Raw genomic sequence first — 19,861 nt, 5'->3', positions numbered from 1 at the left:
GTGGAAGAAAAACACAGAGGGATCCAATCTAGGAAGGGAGTTCCAAAGTCTGTGAGTAGCTACCGAGAAAGGCCCTCTCCTAAGACCCTACCAAGTGTGCCTGTGAGTGTCGTGGGACCAAGAAAAAGGTCTCTCTTGAACTCAGGCAAGTTTTTATGTGAGAATAGGATATTTCAGATAGCTTGGACCTATGCCATATAGGGCTTTATAGCTCATAACCAGCTGTTGTAACAAGGGAGTCAAATGCTCCCTATAACCAGCCCTGCTCCACAATCCAGCTGCAGCTCTTTGAACCAGTTGAAGTTTCTGAGCACTTTTTAAAGGAAGCACCATGTAGAGCATTAAGTATAAATGAAACAAATAATGCCTTTCTTCATATTACTTGTTTTGTCTGGAACTGCATAATATTGCATGCTAAGACATGTAGTTACTATTGATAAAACCATTTATATTTTCAACACCTTTTCTAAATAATTTATGGTACTGAGGTTGGCTTTCTCACTGCAGTAGAACTATTAACTTACATTTTTAGGGAGCTTCTGCTGTGACCCCCATATCTCTTTCCCATGGCTTTTATTTGCTCGTTTTGATATTTGAAGTCAGGCTTAATTTATTTTTTATCTATATATGTTTCACTCACATGACACAGAAGTATTCCTCAGTCCTACTCTAGTGCACTTGACAACATGATTAATCAAGACTTGCATAAAATTTACAAGTGGACTCTTTTTTGGACACTGCTGATTATATTATTTTTGTGGGATCACTTCGTGTGGTAGATGAAAGTTCTGGATGCTTTATACTTGCTTTTGAAATAAATAACAGATGCTCCTTGAACATGTTTCAGCCATATTGGTCATGCAAAATGGGCAATTTAATAACAGAAGCTCTTACTGATTACAATTGTGATTGTGGAAAGCTTTGTCAATAACACTGTTTCTTCTTCACCAAAATACAATTATTCAGTCTTTGTCCTTTTGCCTTTGCTAATACACAACTTGCAAGATTATGTCCTCTAAGATATGAAAGTTGTTCATTTTGACAATAATCTGTCAAATTTGAAATAAGTCATTATTGGGGTGAAAGTGGGGAGGAGTTTCCCTAAATGCAGCATGGGTTTTTAAGGTTACTTAACAAGACAGCAATTCAGATAACACATTTGTTTACAAGCAAATGTGTTCTTGTCTGCTCTAGTAGCCAGCTTAATTCCTGCCAGTATGCTAGAATTCCACCCATGAAGTGGTTATTTGTTGTTGTTTTCATTTGTACACAAGCATGACTTTGTTAGCACACATAGACACACACTCTTAGAAGATGTAATTAAAACAATGTTATATTGTATGACTGAAACAATCTTATATTGCTTCCCAGCTCAGCCCCTTCCAATACCCTTTCCTTACTCTGCCCCTTCCCACCCTGTGCTGAATTTTTGATCAGAAGCTTCCTGGATCAGAAAATTGTACACTTATGCTCTCTGAGGCTCCACTGATAATACAATATAAATTAGTAATGATGGTGTGATGATGATTATGATAACAGTACCAAATACTTTTGTAAATGAATTTTATAATCACAGATCACCTACCCTGATACTAGCTTAGGCATTACTGGAGCAGAAACTTTTAAAGTCCTGTAGTCTTTCATCATAACATTTGTGTTCTTAGATTCTATTTGTCCCTTGTTTGTTTGTTTGTTTGTTTGTTTTGTAATTCAAGCCCCTTTCATATTCATATTGACAGTTTGAGTATCATTACCGTATTTTTCGCACCATAGGATGCACTTTTTCCCCTCCAAAAATGAAGGGGAAATGTGTGTGCGTCCTATGGTGCGAATGCAGGCTTTCGCTGAAGCCTGGAGAGTGAGAGGGGTCGGTGCGCACCGACCCCTCACGGTCTCCATGCTTCGCACACCTCTCCGCAAGCAGTGGGAGCCCAGCGCTGGGCTCCCGCTGCTTGCAGAGAGTTGCCAGCATGCCGAAGCCTGCGCGCGCTGAGCTCAGCGCACCCAGGCTTCGCGGACCTCTCCGCAAGCAGCGGGAGCGCTCCCGCTGCTTGCGGAGAGTTGCCAGCATGCCGAAGCCTGCGCGCGCTGAGCTCAGCGCACCCAGGCTTCGCGGACCTCTCCGCAAGCAGCGGGAGCGCTCCCGCTGCTCCCGCTGCTTGCGGAGACTTGCCTGCATGTTGAAGCCTGCGCGCGCTGAGCTCAGCGCGTCCAGGCTTCGCGGACCTCTCCGCAAGCAGCGGGAGTGCTCCCACGGCTTGCAGAGAGCTGCCTGTTTGGGGGCTGGGGTCGGGGGAAGCTCGAGCTTCCCCCGCCCCAGCCCCGTGCCTGGGGGAAAAATAATTTCCCCCCCTTTATTTCCCCCCCAAAAAACTGGGTGCGCCCTATGGTCCGGTGCGCCCTATGGTGTGAAAAATACGGTATATCTCACAAATGTAATATTTACATTCTTGTACAGTCATTGTGTTTTGAGAAATACTGTGTAGGTTCCATGGCACAATAACATTTTAATTATTTTCTATGAAACTGTGAGGGCTAGAGTTATACTTCTGTTATGAAATGAAAGCTGAGAGGCCTTGTGTGTTTGTCTCTGCCTCCTCATCACTTTCAGGAATTTAGGAAATAGGTTTTGCTTCACTGATGACATCTCCGTTTCCCTCCTTGTGTGTTAACTTTGTCAAGGTATTCTACCAGTGAAGCAAAGTATCAGTGACATTAGCAAGCACTTTCTGCATTGCTCTCTCTGTATGTCCAGAGTAGATCATAGAATCTATTCCAAATTCTAGAGTGTATTCATTCATGACTGTAGACCAGTCTCACTGCCAACCTGCCTCACTCCCAGTTTCTTAAAATAATGCAGGAACAGTCCACGATCTATTAGTGTTATACATGTGACTAACTTTAAAGATTTATTGGTTCTTTGTTTAGAATATGGTCTCTGTACCACTAACTGAAACCAATTATGGTGAACAAAGCTTACCTGCACTTAAAGCCAATTCCAGTTAGTAGCGAAGAGGCCATTTCTCTAACCTAACTCCCAGTATATAAGGAACTAACAAGGTCACCTATAATCACTTACAGATAATGGGGAGAGGGAAAGATACTCAAATATGATTTAATAAAACTTTGAGTAACATATACTGTTGTACTAAAAAGTGGTCCCCATGGATTGCATGTCCTTTTTTGCTTACCTGAAATTTAAGCATCAGTAGTTTGTATTATCTCAATGTTTTAAAAAATGTGTGCAGGAAAGAAGCTCATATAGGTACAGGCCTATACAGAATATTACAGAGCAAGAAGAAAAATATTTGAGCTCTTCTGCAGTTCTCTCTAAATCATTTATATAACCAACTATATGCATTACTAAGATAGAATCTCTTTTGAACCTTAGTTGCTGTTTAATCTACAAATTAGATTTAAAGGAATGAAATATTAGCATTTCTATCAATAAATTTGAATAGAAATGGATTAATTTGAACTAATGGCAGAATAAAATGGTGACATTCTCACATTAAACATGATGATTTGGTATATTATATTATATATTCTCACTTATTTCATGAAGAGTAGAACTTTTATGAGCAGTAATTCAGAAAAATGGGAGCACGTTTTAATGGAATTATCCTCACAGCTTTCAAGGATTTTATTTCTGACACTGCTTTTCTTTCCTACACCCAGAATTGGTTTCTGAGTTATCATATTTTCCCTCAGTTTCAGCTCAGAGTCTTAAAAGCAACCTCGATTCCATGGAACATCAGATACAGCGTTTGGAAAATGATATTAAGAAGTTCCCTAAAACAGAAGATCCGCATGATAAATTTGTTGAGAAGATGATAATATCCTTTCCGTATTAATACCAGTATTTGTTAGCTAGTGAAATATGCAAATTACATTATATTCTTAATTTTTATGAATCTTTTGCATAAAAAGCTTTGCATGAAAAAACTACACAAAATGCATTTCCTCCCATTTTGTGTTGTTGGGGGATGACTAGTAGTAAGTTAAAACATCACACCAAACTATTGTGCATTAGGTAGTGTGCAAATACGAGGCTTGTGAGCAGAGCCTACATCAATCTTACCTTCTCTGATAAGGGAAGATTCTGGGTGTGCTCGAATTGCATGTGTTGTAGGTTTCTCATAATAATGTTCTGTGGATTGGTATTGCAGAAAGCAAGTTTTTAATGTGGTTCATTTGACACAGATGGAATCCACACACATATAAAAAAACACTGAAATATTTTTTTTTAAAAAAAGTTTTGAAAAATATATTGAATTCACCATAGCTCACCATCGCCATCTAGTGACACATTTGTATAGTGCATTTTACAACAACACACTTAAAATGTTTTATTTGCAGCTGTATAGCTGAGTCCACAGTCTTCCATCTGTTTTGCTTTTGGTTTATTTTATGTTCCTCTTACTGGTCAGATATGCAATATTTCAATAATGCACTTGGGAAGAAGTACAGCTGTGTAGCAGCAGTCTTTCTGACAGCACTGAAAGTGACAACTTGCTTTGATTACTTTGTTGCGGTACAAGGTAGAGTCACCTGATTGGGACTTCTGCTCCACCTTCCTAGTTTTGAAACAAAAGAAGTAAGGTAAGAAATTCTTACTATTTAAGTGATGCTACTTTTATACTATTATGATTTAACCTATGTCCAATGGCAATTGAAAACTTGGAAACACAGCTAATAAAATAGTTTTACTTCGTTGCACTTCTTCACACCTCTAGCCTGAAAGGTAGATGCCAAGCATAGGTCATTGCATTTTTTTTAAAAAAAGTTTTCTTAGTTTTATTGTTGCCTGTAAGCATTAATTATACCATAACATTGAAACAAATTTGACAGGATAGAAACAATATTTGTGTGATGTCACATTTTAATGCATAGTTTAGTTTGCTGCTTACTACCATTAATAACAGGCTCTTGTTTTGTTGCCTTATGGATTCTTCATTTACTGAAAAAATACTTGAAAAAGATTTTTAATGCAAACAACTTTATATATCTGCATGCGCTGCAGTTATTATTGTTGAATTTTGAGGAGTCTAGGCCAGACATGTGGTGGTTGCCCCTTGAGTGTATCCTTAAAACACAAAGGAGGCAAAATACACTGAAATATTCATCATTCTTGAGTGAAATTTCTCTGGGGTGCACTGCCTACAGATAGTTGTTGAAAGTTTCTACATTTCCCTGCCAAAAAAGGAAAGGGAAAAAAGAGGCCTGCTTTCTAGCTGGTGCCTTCCTACTAAGGATACTGCGGAAATATTGCAAGGAAAAGAATAAAAGTTTCAGCACCACCACCTTCCAACCTGTACATAGTCTTCCACAAATCAGTGCACCAAATAGTTGGGAGCAAATAGCACTTAGTCATGGATTACACCTGGCAATATAGTTTTTTACCTTGACATCACACTTAACAGAGATTTAGAAAAACAGGGAATGTGATTTTTCTCATAGACAAAAACCCCAGTGCAAATTAGAGAAATCCCTGCTGTTCTCACCAGCCTTCTGTACATTCCACAGGAGTTAGGGGAGGGAGTTGGTGGCATCATCATCACCATTATCTATCTATCTATCTATCTATCTATCTATCTATCATCATCATCATCTATCTATCTATCATCTGTCTATCTATCTATCTAATCATCTATCATCTGTCTATTTTTCCCTGACAGGGACTGAAGGTTGCTTACCGATAAAGAATGGCATATAACATAGATAAAACCATAATTAAAAAACAAACATTAATAGAATTAAAAACATACAATCACAATATAAACAGCACACCAGCCTTCTGGACGAACTGTTCCAGCAAGTTTATGTAAATGTTAAAATAGTATGGGGAAAATAACAGAACCCCGAGGGACCCAGCAGGCCGATGACCAAGTTATTGAAGAGGACTATCCCAGCACCACCTTCTGGATTCACCCCTCTAGGAAGGAATAGAGCCACTGTAAAATAGTGCCTCCAAGTTCCATCCCACTAAGGCAGCACAGAAAGATACCATGATGGTTGGTATTAAAAGCCTCCAAGAAGTCCAGCAGAACCAACAGGGACACGCTCCTGCTTTCCACTTCCTGGTGCAAACCAGCCAACAAGGCAACCAAAGCTGTCTCTGTCTCATAACCAGTCTTGAAACGAGATTGAAATGAATCTGCATCCTCCAAAAACTCCTGGAGCTGGGATGCTACCAAACACTCCAGGACCTGGCCCAAAAATGGGATATTGGAAACTGGCCAATAATTGCCCAGTATGGTGGGATTCAGGGAGGGCTTTTTCAATGGAGGTCTTATGTGTTGGGGCCGGAGGAAGAGACTGTTACATTGAGGGTTTTTTGCGGGATATGCCTGGGAAGAAGGGAGTGGGGAAGAGCGGGGGGGGGGGGCATCATGGTCGTTCAGAGTAGGGGGAGGTATGGTGGGACAGGCCAGGTGAGAGACACATAGCACAGGCAGATAGTGATTGTGCCATGTGCCAGCCCCTCCTCCAAACTGGGGAAATGCTGTTGTTATATCAGCCAGCCCTCTGGTATGTGGCTGCCGCTGTTGAATACAAGGTCAGTTCCTCATTCATGACCTGATTGTGGATGACGGGGCCAATCTGGTCTGTATCACTGGGACCTGGATGACTGAGCAAGGTGGAGTTGGTCTTGCCCAACTGTGCCCACCTGGGTACTCAGTGAAGCTTCAGGGCTGACCTGAGAGTCAGGGAGGGGGAGTAGTGTATAGACATTCCATCTCTCTCTCCAGGCTCTCTGTCCACTTCGTGGGGTATCTAGAGTGTGTTGGGCAATTGAGACAGATTAGAGATTCTGCTGGTTTACTGCCTGCCTCACTGTCCAGCAGTCTCCCTGCTTAAGCTGACAGAGCTGGTCTGAGAGTCAGTGTTGGGGACTCCCAGACTACTACTTCTGGGGGATTTCAACATCCATGCTGAGGTGACTGGCTCTAGGGTGGCTCAAGAGTTCATGGATGCCATGATAATCATGGGGCTTTCCCAACAGGTCGCAGGCCACATGCAGGTGGCAGGTAACACACTATACGATCCTTTCTCAACTGGGCAGGAAGAGGGTGATCTGAAGGTCGGGGATATTGTTGACATCATTCCCTTGTCATGGTCAGATCACTTCCTATTGAGATTGAGGCTTTCAGCACCTTTTCCCTTCTGCATAGGTTAGGAATGATGAGTATGGAAGATGCTTGTGACAGTAGGAGTTCCTGGTCTGGTTCATTGAGATCTAGAATAATCTCCCTCAGAGAGTCTCAGAACTCCCTCGGCCAATAAAGCGAGATAAGCGCCGCAACCCCAGAGTCGATCACAATTGGACCTAATGGTCAGGGGTCCCTTTACCTTTAAGGACCAGCTTGAATGGAAATAGTTTTAGAAAATGGATCTGCCCCGCTTCTCATTTGCTGTTGCTTGATGGAATGGAATGAGTAGTCATCCCTACTGATTTTTGTAATTCACATATCTTTTGAAACCAGGGAGCTGTCTTGTGGCAATGCATGATCCAGAAACAGTAACATTTGAGGTGCTGTATATTCTTAAACAGGATATGTTGAAATGCAGTGATACTGGCATTCATTTGAGGAAGTTAGCTATGTGAAGCTTGCATGGCCACCTTTGGTTCTTCCTGGATGTATTGGGAAAAGAAGTGTTCTTAGGTTTAATTCTCACTGAGGAATTATACCTTTGTCTGGATGACACCAGGGATGCAGGTGGCGTTGTGGGTTAAAGCCTCAGCGCCTAGGACTTGCCGATCGAAAAGTCGGCGGTTCGAATCCCTGCGGTGGGGTGCGCTCCCGCTGCTCTGTCCCAGCGCCTGCCAACCTAGCAGTTCGAAAGCACCTCCGGGTGCAAGTAGATAAATAGGGACCGCTTACCAGTGGGAAGGTAAACGGCGTTTCCGTGTGCGGCTCTGGCTCGCCAGAGCAGCGATGTCACGCTGGCCACGTGACCCGGAAGTGTCTCCGGACAGCGCTGGCCCCTGGCCTCTTAAGTGAGATGGGCGCACAACCCCAGAGTCTGTCAAGACTGGCCCGTATGGGCAGGGGTACCTTTACCTTTACCTTTACTGGATGACACCACCACTTCATGCTCTCGGTAGGGGTTCTCCTGATAAAATAAAATATCCACACACATAGAAAATGAGCTTTCTTAATATTTTTTTGTTCTTGTTCTTTTGTTTATGTAGGAGCATTTAATCATATGTATGAGCCCTCACCTGCAAAATGCAATAAGACAACCTAAACCAGGGACAGCCTATATTGTTTTACTGCCTGAGGTGAAAGTGTTAGGTGCGCCCCCACCTACTCCCGGCAAAGCTTTGCTTACTGGTGTTGTACAGTGGCAGCAGCTTCTGGCAAGATCTCACAAGAGTTTCATAAGATCTTGCTTGAAGTCACCACAACTGTGTGACCCTGGCAGCAGCGCTTCCCTGCAGGGTTCCATCACTCAAGGTGGATGCTTCAGTCCGCATCATAGGTAGTCCAGCCCCGGCCCTGACCTCTCTGACAGTTTGGCCTCAGGCATCTCTGTGAAACTGTTTTATTAGAATCTGTTAGAATCTGTTGTTAACAGGGGTTATGCAGAAATGTAGCCAGTAACTACCGCTGTGTTACTTGATTCTTGTTTTAGATTAGGGATCGGAAGGCAAAAGAAAATGGTTACTAGGATGTCATGTTTCACTTCAGTGATTCTTTGTTGACATGTGGACCACCTCACAATTTTCCTCTTTAACTGCATAAAACTGTTCTTGGGATGGACTGTGCAGGTATGCTTCTGTTCTGTGAATGGAAGCTCAATTAGGTTTGCTACCAGGATTTTGGCAATTTCTTCCTGCTTTTCTGCTTGAGCAAACTCTTCCTTTAATAAGGCTTCTGCTAAAATCATCCTGGAAACATTCAACACTGAGAAGCCTAGCTTTGATAATTTAGAAAAAGAAAAGCAATTTCAGAGCCTTGTGAACTTGGCTTTGACTTCTTATATTGTTTCTCTCTTTCTGCAGGTAATTAAGGCATTTTAAAATGAAAGTCCTCTGCATTCTATATCAGCAAGTTACAGATGGCTGGTTATTCTTCATTATTGTCACCAAAGTGTAACTGTTTGTCCACATGGGATAGGAATTACATTAAATTGTGAGGGCTTTTTTATTCTGTGCTTCTCTTAAAGAAAAAAGCAAAATATTTTCAAAGAACTTAATATTAGGATTTCACAGAGCCTAATAACTGATCTTTAAATACATAAATAATATAATGATTAAATTAATTCACTAGTTGGAACCATGTGTTGCTTTTATATTTCTGCACAAATTGTGATCCACCAGTAAAGTCATTATATATGACTTGTAGCTCATTTCTCTGCAATATTCTATTACTTAAAGAAAGGCTGCGTTGTAACTTACCAGTTGCACTATGAGAGTCAGAGATCTTTTTGTGATAATTGCATAATTTTGTAATTACCAATAATAAAACTTGAGACATGAATGCTACACATTTCAACAGGAAGCCAGCACAGTTAAATAAAACTGTACCATTTAGTTTTTATTGCACTAAATTAACTGTCCCCCTCAGTCCTTTAGTTTGTGAGATAATATACTTTTGGATAAGAACATTAATATCCGATGGGAAAACAAAACAATTGAAATCCAACATAGATTTGGAACTATTGCTATATTTCTAAGTGGAGAGGATATTTCAGATAATTGAAAAGGGCAACAGATATTTCGCTTCGTGCTATACTCTTATCTCCACAGTGGGAAAGCAAGTAGAAAAGCTGCACTTCTCCCATTTGTGGGCATAGTACTCAGACTCTCCGTACAATTATTTCCAAAAGTATTATTCCAGAATACCCAAACATATATCAAGTTACAAAGTGTGTAAATTAGCTGCAGAGTTCATGGCTAGGTGTAGGCTAAGACTTTCCCCAAACACTGGACATGCCCCTTGAGATCGCCTTTTGAAGAGCTGGGTGGGCACATTCATTTCAATGGGTCTGATTCCCGAACCATGGGACTGAGCAAGCAAGTGAGTAGACTGGGTCTGTTAACACCAGAACAACTGGCGTCACATCCTTGGAGACAGAGGTGGGGTTGACACTACATTCACTGTTGAATGTAGTCTGTGGTACATCTGTGGGATTGAGGAGGAATGCTTCACTGGTAGGAGGTGAAACTGGGGCCAATTTGAGCAGCTCTTCCTTGAAGCTTGAGATGCCCAGTGAGGCAGGTTTTCCCCCCAACAAGGTACTCAGACCCTCCCCAGAGATAAGGTCAACACCTACAAGATTGGTGGGCCCCTCCCCATGATCAAGTTCCATACTGTCATCATATTCCTCCTCCTCTGACCAGTCCCACCATGACATCTCAGTGGGGCTTATGACATCAAACATAGATAAACCCAGGCATAGTCAAACTTGCAACTCCAGATGTTTTGGGACTACAGATCCCATCTTCTCTCACCACTGGTCCTGTAGCTAGGGTTGATGGGAGTTGTAGTCCCAAAACAAGTCCCAAGACATGTAGTGAGTGAAGTTGGGAAATAAAACTGAAATGATGTCATCTTCAAACCCCAAACAACACAAGGCTCCTGTTCCAAGAAGCCTGTAGCCCTGAACAGGATATAGAGGGTGATATTTAAGTGTCCAGATATCAGGGTGATAGAGCATCATAATGGGAAGTAGTGTTAATAAGCCATTCTATTGTCAATTAATCAAGATTCTTAAAAGTGATTGTCATATTTACAATAACTGGGACCCAGCATCAAATTTCAAACAAAAAACAACTCCTAATCTAATGTATCATGAAACTGTTAGCAGAAAACTAGATATTCTTATGTATTTGAGGGTGTCTAAAACAGTTGTCTGGATCCAAGTACAAGAACATGAGTAATCAGATACATTCTTAAATAATTCTCTGAGGTAGACTTTATTGATTGATATACTTTAAAGTGAAGATTCATTTCCTCCAGTTGAAGGAATCTTCCTCCAATGAAATGGGGGCAGGAATATTTGGGTCCAACTCATTATACATCATATACGATTGATGTATTTCCTTGTAGCAGACATTGAAGTATTCATCCTAAACCCTTTTAAGTGTTAAGAAATACATCTATAGAAAAACCATCAAGCCCTCTCCTTATTTACTATGACATTTTAGCAGAGAAGACTATCTTGGCTTTTTTATCCCTTTCACTCACTTCTGGGAAGGCTGTAGTGTAGAATATGTTCAGATTTTAATGTTGGTTATAAGGCAGCAATGTAATCCTCATCTCGTTTAGACTTGACTGCAAAGGGAAATGTGCTGTGCAGGAATAGCATCTCAACATACTTTAAGTGAATTATTTCTCCATAATGAGCTTTGAGGAAATCCCAGGTGTTGATAGCTGATGGGGTGTTAATGTCATTAACATTCTGTCAGTATTCCTTGTCAGTGTGTTAATGATGCCCTGCTGATCTGATACACTGAGTCCTCTTCCTGGAGTAAAACTTTCTCTACCAGTCAGTTAGGATTAGGAAACTCTCCAGCATGCCCCTTGGTAGGTAGATTTGTGTTTTTCTCTCCACTATAGCTGATGAATAAAAAAGAAGAAGAAGAAGTAGAATCCTTCAGGAAGAAAAATACCACAGATTCATTGTATAAGTCTCTACAAACATTTGTTATAGCTATTCTTGCTTGTTAAAATGTGTTGTTCAATCTCTTGTGATGCACCCTGATTCAAAGGAGTATATGTAACCCTTGAAATATAGCATGGAATCTTGCCATTCTGTTTTTTTATAGGGACGAGTGGATTCCCTCTCATTTCTGTTCTTGGACTGGGGTGGGGAGGGGGCTGTATTATATATTTATTACCTGCCAACATATTCTTCCTTTCATCAAATAGTCCCAGGGCAGCTTACAAAAATAACACACTTAAAATAAGTACAATTTACATTAAAATTATATATATATAATATTATATTAAAAATTTATATATTTTAAAATTAAGGGTGTGGGGCACCAGCAGTCCGATTAAATGTTTTGGCCCCTAAACAACCTAGTTGGATATTTGCCTCTATATAAAAACAAAGCAAAATACAATATACTGTTTAGGACATGCTTCTGTGCACAAGGAGAGGTAATTATGCCATTCTCATTTCTCAGAGAATATAGAAGTATGCTTTATTTAATTAGGGTGTCGTAGGCTATTTATTCCCAGTGGGAGATTACTGACTGATTTGAGAGTGTTGTTTGACTTGATTTGAGTGTTGTTTGAGTTAGATGTGCTACTAGATTCTGGAATTAACTGAGGCCAGATGCTACCTCCTGATTATGGCAGGCATTTAATGGGATTCTCACAGACTTACACAATAATGGCTTTCCTTGTCCTTCACAATTATATTCTCTTTGCTCAGAGCAAAGCCAAATTATATATTTAGCCTCAGGGCATGTGCAGAATTCCATCTGAACCAAGCTTATTTCTTTTCTTTCTTTCACGTAATGATGATGAGAATAAGACCAGCAAAATACCTTTTCTCCTTGTAGCGTAAATCATTAGCACATTTACTTATGGCTGGATGAACAGGAATATATTAGGAAATATATAAAAATATGTTATGACAAATACTAATATGGCAGCATTTGGCTCAGTGTATTACATGGCTGTATAATTTTATGTATTTTTTTCCTGGTATAATTGTGAAGCTGAGAAGGTAGACACTGTAAACAAAAAGTTACATTTTACTCTCCTATGGTTATTTTAATGTGGTTTCTTAGTGGGGGACACTGTTTGGGACAATGCTAGGGGAAAGACAGCAACATGGGAAGCATTTAAAGAAGTGTTATGTTTAGGTAAGCTTGAGGAATTTTGTATTCAATGCCTGTGTGAACAGAAGACAGCTTTTTCAGTAATCTCTCCTTCCCATTTCCCCTGAAATTCCCTGCTCTCTTCTGCCACCCAAAAGTCTTTCCAGAAGGTGAGGGACCAACAGAATCCTTTGGGTTGTATCATACAGGATGATTTGTGGCGCTCAACTAGTATAAGGATATTTTGCTCAGTTTGAGGCAGTTTTCCTCTTCCCCATAGGAAAACAGCCCACAGTGTTAAGTAAGTCTGCTGACCCCTGCAAAGGATTTGGGTTTCTTGGGGTGGGGAGACTTGCAGAGGGATATTGATGTACAAAATATTGTGACTGTGATGCACATAATTTTCTGAATGGGGGTGTTGTTTCACTTCTTGCTTAGGAATCTTTTGTGATGTGTAGTAAACTGGCTCTAAGAGCAATATGACTTTCCAAAGTAATTTATAATTATAGCCGTAGGAGGGGTCCCACATTTGATTGGAAGCAGGCACTGTACATGCACAGTTTACCATAGACACAATTAAAATGACTCTTCATTCATAGCATCCTGCTGTGAATATTTGCATGTGAGCAAACAGTCACTGAGATAAGAAAGGTGGTCAAGTATAGTAATATAATTTTTTTACAGTTAATAGCCAATATATGTATGTGGAAGTAGGAGCAAGAGGAGGGGCACTACCTTTAACAAAAATATTGCTGGTTACCATTTTTGGAACTCACTGTAATTAATAGAGAAAGAAACACGTTTCTGATAAAATCTGAGTAGAAGTCTAATAGCAAAACTAAGTATATTTGCATTCTTAACAGTTCCATGACAGTGAAATTAAACATACATTTAGGTAGGATTTAACAACATTGTGTAGAGATCTTAGCTGACATTAGATTCTTCCAGAGCTTATTGCCCCTTGTTTATTTGCCTTCGTCCCCTGGTAAAACTGGAAACATTACAATTGTGTAGTTAAATTAAGAGACACAAGATTTGCCAGCTATGATTAAGGATATCATGCAGGAGGGAATATCATATCCACCCACATCTGAGCTGTGCCTTTTTATCAAGTACACTTTCAGTGAGTCATAGGAATTCTCTACTTACTTGTCCTACATTTTATTAAATGACTAGAAAGTCTTTAGTTTTACAAAACTATTTCTAGTTGTATTGTAATTGTGGGTGCATTTTTTTGAATGAATAAAGTCCCGAACACCTTGCGTGTCAAACATTTTGGCTCCCGAATGCTGCAAATTCGGAAGTGAGTGTTCTGGTTTGCAAACGTTCTTTGGGACCCAAACATCCGATGGGGCTTACATGGCTTCCGAACATTTTAGAAGTCAAACGGACTTCCGGAACGGATTCTGTTTGACTTCCAGGGTACCACTGTATTTGTGTACACATAATATGTGCATGTACCGCACAAAAATACTCTCCAGTAATGTATAGTTGATTACATTTCTTGAAACCGTTTTGATCAACTAAAAGATGGGCAGCAACTTCTTTTATATTCTAACACAAATGATTCTATAAACTGAAGAAAAGGCTAAGGAGAGTTGGATGGTACCTTCTATTTCTCCTTCTGGCAACTCCTGGTGCCAAGCAAATCACTCTGCCTTCCTTTGGACCATAACAGTGAGGTCGAGGAGGGGGCATGTTGTCTGAGCAGCCTAGGACTTCCATACACACTGTCCAGGCTTGTGCCCCAGAGAAGTCACTTAGGTGCTGCTAATGCAGCAAAAACCACACAGGAGACAGCTTTGATTCTCCAGTGGTTTAACTTCACCCCCAGAGGTGCACTCCATTGTCTACTGAGACTGATGGATGCCAACAGGGTTTTGGTTGGATTGTGACCACCATAGTATGTGGTCCAGTGAGCTGCTTTATACTTGCCTGTAGTAGAAGTTCTCCTAATAAATACCAGCTTCTATCTGTACCCTCCCCACTATGCTGTACAGACTGCTTTGAAGAAAGCCCCACTAGATTGGAGGATATTGTGTTTCTTCCTAAATTGCCATTTGATTCGTCTCAGCTAAACTTGCACTTGATCCAGCCTATCCTTGTTCCACATCTCATTCTTCAGGTGTTGTCTTCCCACATAAACTTAATCTATTTGGCATAAGTTACCTCAAAGCACCTCAAGCACAGTAGCAGCTGTTGCACTCTGTTCTGTAAAAGCACACACATAGTCTCCATAACAGCAGAAGTATGAGTAAGTTGGAATGAATTTCTTATTTGATCTTCCTTTCACACATCTTAGTTTGGAAGATACAGTGGAGAAGGGAGTAGATAAAGTTGCATTATTTGAAAAAGATTACAAACAGATATGCAGCTTTGAAATGATGAGATGTGCATGACTGTTAATTACATATGTAGTTCTATCAATTAGTTTATAATCTGTTCATTATGCTGAGTCTATTGGTCTAGCTAGGCTGAGTATTGCTCACAATAATTGGTAGCAGCTTTCCAGGGTTTCTATAGAGACTCTTCCCTTGTATTACCTGAAGATGTAGGGATTGAACCTGAGACTTTATTCATGCAAAGCAGATGCTTTACCACTGAGTTATGGCTCTTCTTAAAAATTCTAGTTTGGAATATAATACAGGAACCAGGGTTAAGAGAGCAAAACACACATACTCTACTTCTCTATGATTTGATCTTTATATCTATTGTTAAACTTTTTTTACATGAACCCAGGCATCCTCTTTGTAACAAAGTGAGTGATAGGAGCATAAGAACAACATGAGAGAGAGAGAGAGAGAGAGAGAGAGATTGAATGTTGGGGAGAGTCGGAATGAGGAAGACCGCTAGAAGAGAATGCTTGAAAGGGAAGCAAGGGGAAAGGACTGGTACTCTAGATACCTGGAGGAAAGGGGGTTGAGTATGTAGAAACACTGTTTCCCATTCTTTATTAAATAACTGCATAAATATTTTGAATAAATATAATCAACAACAGGTTTAAATACCTGATGTATTCTGGTCTGAGTGGATTCTAATATAACATATATCATTGCACACTTTTGCCATGTCCTGCAGCAGCAATTCTTCAGCCATAGACTAAACCCTATTTTAACTGCAAATAGAGGTGCATTATCAATCAAATGGCTGGTGGGTTGCATTTAGATTTGTGGTCTCAATCTACAGCCACTATGACTTCCTAGCTAACTATGAATAAAAGCAGTAATATTATCATGTAGCACTTGTTAATGTGGATGGTCAAAATAAGTGGAGTCTTTAATTTGTTTTTATTATAAAGTGAAATTGGGGGAACCTAAAAGAAAGGTAATGAATAGCAATATATTATTACCCTGACATGTTTAGTGGTGGTACTTCTGGGATCCATGTTGGAACCAACTTTATTTAAGTCCTTTATATGAGATCTGCAGAAAAAGCTAGAGAGAACTTTAATTAAATTTGCAGATAATGCAAACAGTAGGGTGGATAGAGCAATAATAGGAAGCCTAGGGAGAGCTGAAAAATGGACAGGGAATAATAAAATATCTAAATATCTAAAATTTGCCCTTTCAATCCCCAGAGCAAACACGCTGTTCACATAAATGTAATGAAGGAATACTTAAATGTGAGATGATGACAAATACCATACAAATTTACACGTGTGAAATGGCAGCTGAAACATCTTTGAAAGTCATTCAGGATGTGGATTTCTAAAATAACCAGGAATGATTGTATTCTTACTCTATATTTTATCCTTTGTTCTTCTAGAAAGTATTGGTAACTTGAACTAATGCGTAAATTAAGTTGGATTTCTAAGATGCAAAAGGTTGCATGGAAATCTTACATTCATCAGATTAAATTATTTGCTGTCCTAAGAGACATATCTTGATTTTCAAAGTATTAAAACGGCTTAAATGTGTCTACTATAAAATATATTATGTGTGCTTTAACATGTCTAAAGAAAGATTATCGTACCCTGTACTTTCATTTACAAGTTCCTTTTTATTGTTTCAAATAATATGCTGATATATCATGTATATGCACTTCAGACCAACATTGTGCATTTCTTTTGCTTCAGTACAGAGCTGTTCCATAGACTTGCAGAGCTGGGAGGGAACTTGAGGGTCATCTAGTCCAACCCCGTGCAATGCAGGAATCTCAGTTAAAGCATCCATGGCAGATGGCCATCCAATCTTTATATAAACCTTCAGTGAAAGAGAGTCCACAACCTCCTGAGGGAGACCGTTACACTGTTGAACAGCTCTTAATGTCAGAAAGTTCTTTCTGATGTTTAGTTGGAATCTCCTTTCTTGTAACTTGAATTCTTTAGTATGGGTCCTACCCTTCTGAGCGGGAGAAAACAAGCTTGCTTCATCTTTCGTGCCACAGCCCTTTAGATATTTGAAGATGGTTATAATCAGTGCTATTTTTCTAGAAAAAGAGTTGCCAGAACTCACCATGAACACCTCCCTTGTTCTCTTGCAATGGTGCCGGAACAGTGTTCTGGTGAGTTCCTGCTGGAAAAAAACCCCACTGACTATAATATCTCCTCTTTACCAGGCTAAACATACCCAGCTCCCTTGATCTTCATAAGGCTTGGTTTGCAGACCCTTGTGGTTACCATCCTCAGCACACATTACAGCTTGTCAATATCCTTCTTAAATTGTGATACCCAGAACTGGGCACAGTATTCCAGGAGGAATATTTGGAGGGTGGAGGGTGATACGTGAAGTGAAAGAGCTCCAAGGAAGAGTATCTTTAAAGAGTTGAGCTTTAAAGGCTCAACAAATAGTTTTGTGAATTAAAATATATAGCACTTAACTATTCCTTATGTGGTGTGGCAGTGAGTGAGGGGCGGATAGCTAAATCCCCCCAAATAAACCAAGCCCTGAGCATAGAAATTCACAGCAAGAATTTCATTTTGCTATTGCTGCCTGTTTATATGAAGTAATTTGATCCTGAACAAAAACCTAATAATGATTAAAATTGGTTGCCTGTGAAACCATTTCTTAAAACTGAAATCATTGGAGAAAATTTGGAAAGCATGAAACCAGAGTTTATAAATTGCTTTTGTAGAGGCCTAAACCTATGGATCATGTCTCTTTCTGTTAGGTTTATACCAAAGTGTTTCCTTAATTGTGTATTGTAAAGTTCCTACTAGCTGAATCGAGAATTGTTAAGATGCTGCCTGATAATATCCTATTAAGTTTGGTATTCCAGTGCCTCTATATGTTATTTTCTGATATGTCTTTATTTGCTGTCCTGTTTGGTTTATTTGACCATATAAATTTTAGTATCTTCTTCTGTAGAGAATTAAGTTTCGGATAGTAAAAATAGCAGAGATAGCCGATATTGTACCCACCCAAGAAAGTTGTAGTGTCAGCCACCTTTTAAGATCATCTATTTGTGTGCTTTAATTATTGTAGTTGTAATCAGTGGTTATTTGTGAATGTGGGTGCAACAAAACCCCTCAGTATTTTATTGCTCTATTTTTAATTGAAATCCAAAGTCTTTGTGGAAGATATTTATCACTTGAGTTGTCGGGTTTATTCTGAAACTCACTGATTAAGTATTATTGATATTGTAACTGAATCCTGCTTGAAAGGTGTTTATTAAAGTCCATGTATTTTGTATTGATGTTTCTGATTTTTTAAAAAATTATGCTACATCATCTGCATACAGTGAAATCTTGAATTCTTTCAACCCTAAGTTAAATCCATGGATCCTTTGGTTGGTTCTTCTCAACCTTGCTGTTGGTACTAAAAAAGATGCGAACAACAACAGAGATAATGGGCTCCCTGGACATGTGTTGCTCTGTAATCTTAATGCCTTTGACAAATAATTGTTAACAAAAAAATATCTGTTGGGTCCTTATATAGGGTGTCAAACCATTCTTTAAATCTGCCATCAGGATTCATTTATTGAAAGGGTTCTTGCTACTCAAACCCTTTCAGTTATGGAGGATCATCTATTGGCATCTATCACTATGAAATCTATCACTATGACTGGAATAATTAAGGATCCTTGGTTAGGAAGAACTTCAATTATAGTTTCTGGCCATGAATCTGGGGTGTTTTTGTTTTCTTAAAAAAACGAGAGAGATGCAGTGATCATTGTTGGATAGTAATGAGTTATTTTATCATTGAAAAGTTTTTAGGTGAGCTTTTTCCATTGTTCAGAGATTTTCTCTATCATTTAAAAAACAACAACAACAACAAATAAAGGCTTTTGGTGCAACCCAGGTTACCTCTGGCATAATATTCTGCCTAAACAAAATAAATCAAGATGTTTTGCTAATATACATACTCTTAATTTTTTTAATAAGTACGTATATTAATTATTGTTATTTAAAAAAAATATTTACTCAGTTACGGTAATCAGGGCAGATTTTACATTACTTAAAAATGGTTGTTAATTGATTCATCTCGCCCTGTGATACTCCCAGCATGGTTACTCCATAATTATCTGAGTCTGTTCTTTCTAGTTATTCAAATAGGACACAAATACCAGGGTTGGTTGGTTTGATCCAGGAAGCTTAAGAAGGTACTTGTGCTGATTCTTTTCTATAAGTATCTGGTATGAGGAAAAGGACATTCTTTGAAGAAGGTTGTTTGATAGATCTTTGTCAGCTTGTGTTGGGGCTCAGCAACGGGTAATATTTGTGAACTTGACACTTCTCTTCTTGGCTGTTAAGTCTTGAAACCAGCATATAATGTTGTATAATCAACAACATTTACATGTACAATGAAAGGTAGGTTATAGGTTTTTTTCTCTTGAAAATAAGCTGTCAAGCATGTTACAACAAATAAGGCAACACAGAGCCTTTCGGACTTCGTGAAGTCTCATAAATTTCCAGCTGATTGCTTTTTCATTACCTAAGAAGCTGAGATGATGATAGAATTAAGGCCTTTTGCCAATTCAAATACAGCTATGACCACTTTGCAGATACACCTGTAATATTTTTGTAAGTTAAAAGGTATAAAATTAAATAATGATTAAGTGTTTTCATTTTATTATCCCTCTTTTAAGTGGGATAATGTTTTACATTTTTATATAGTGCAGCTTTAAATGAAAAAACTC

General features: G+C 39.2%; 1 protein-coding gene across 1 annotated transcript in view; it reads left to right on the top strand.

Moving 5' to 3' along the window:
• DIAPH2 (diaphanous related formin 2) overlaps nt 1-19,861 on the top strand; it is a 340,556-nt gene that overhangs the window by 170,770 nt on the left and 149,925 nt on the right. The window contains exon 24 of the mRNA XM_083722729.1: nt 3,712-3,837. Within this exon, the coding sequence (XP_083578855.1) occupies nt 3,712-3,837 (126 nt within the window). The remainder of the gene's footprint in view (nt 1-3,711; nt 3,838-19,861) is intronic.

The sequence above is a fragment of the Podarcis gaigeae genome (assembly GCF_964106915.1).
Source record: "Podarcis gaigeae genome assembly, chromosome: Z".
NCBI lineage: Eukaryota > Metazoa > Chordata > Lepidosauria > Squamata > Lacertidae > Podarcis > Podarcis gaigeae.
Note: the sequence above shows the minus strand (reverse complement) of the source record. Positions and strands in the feature narration are given on the sequence as shown.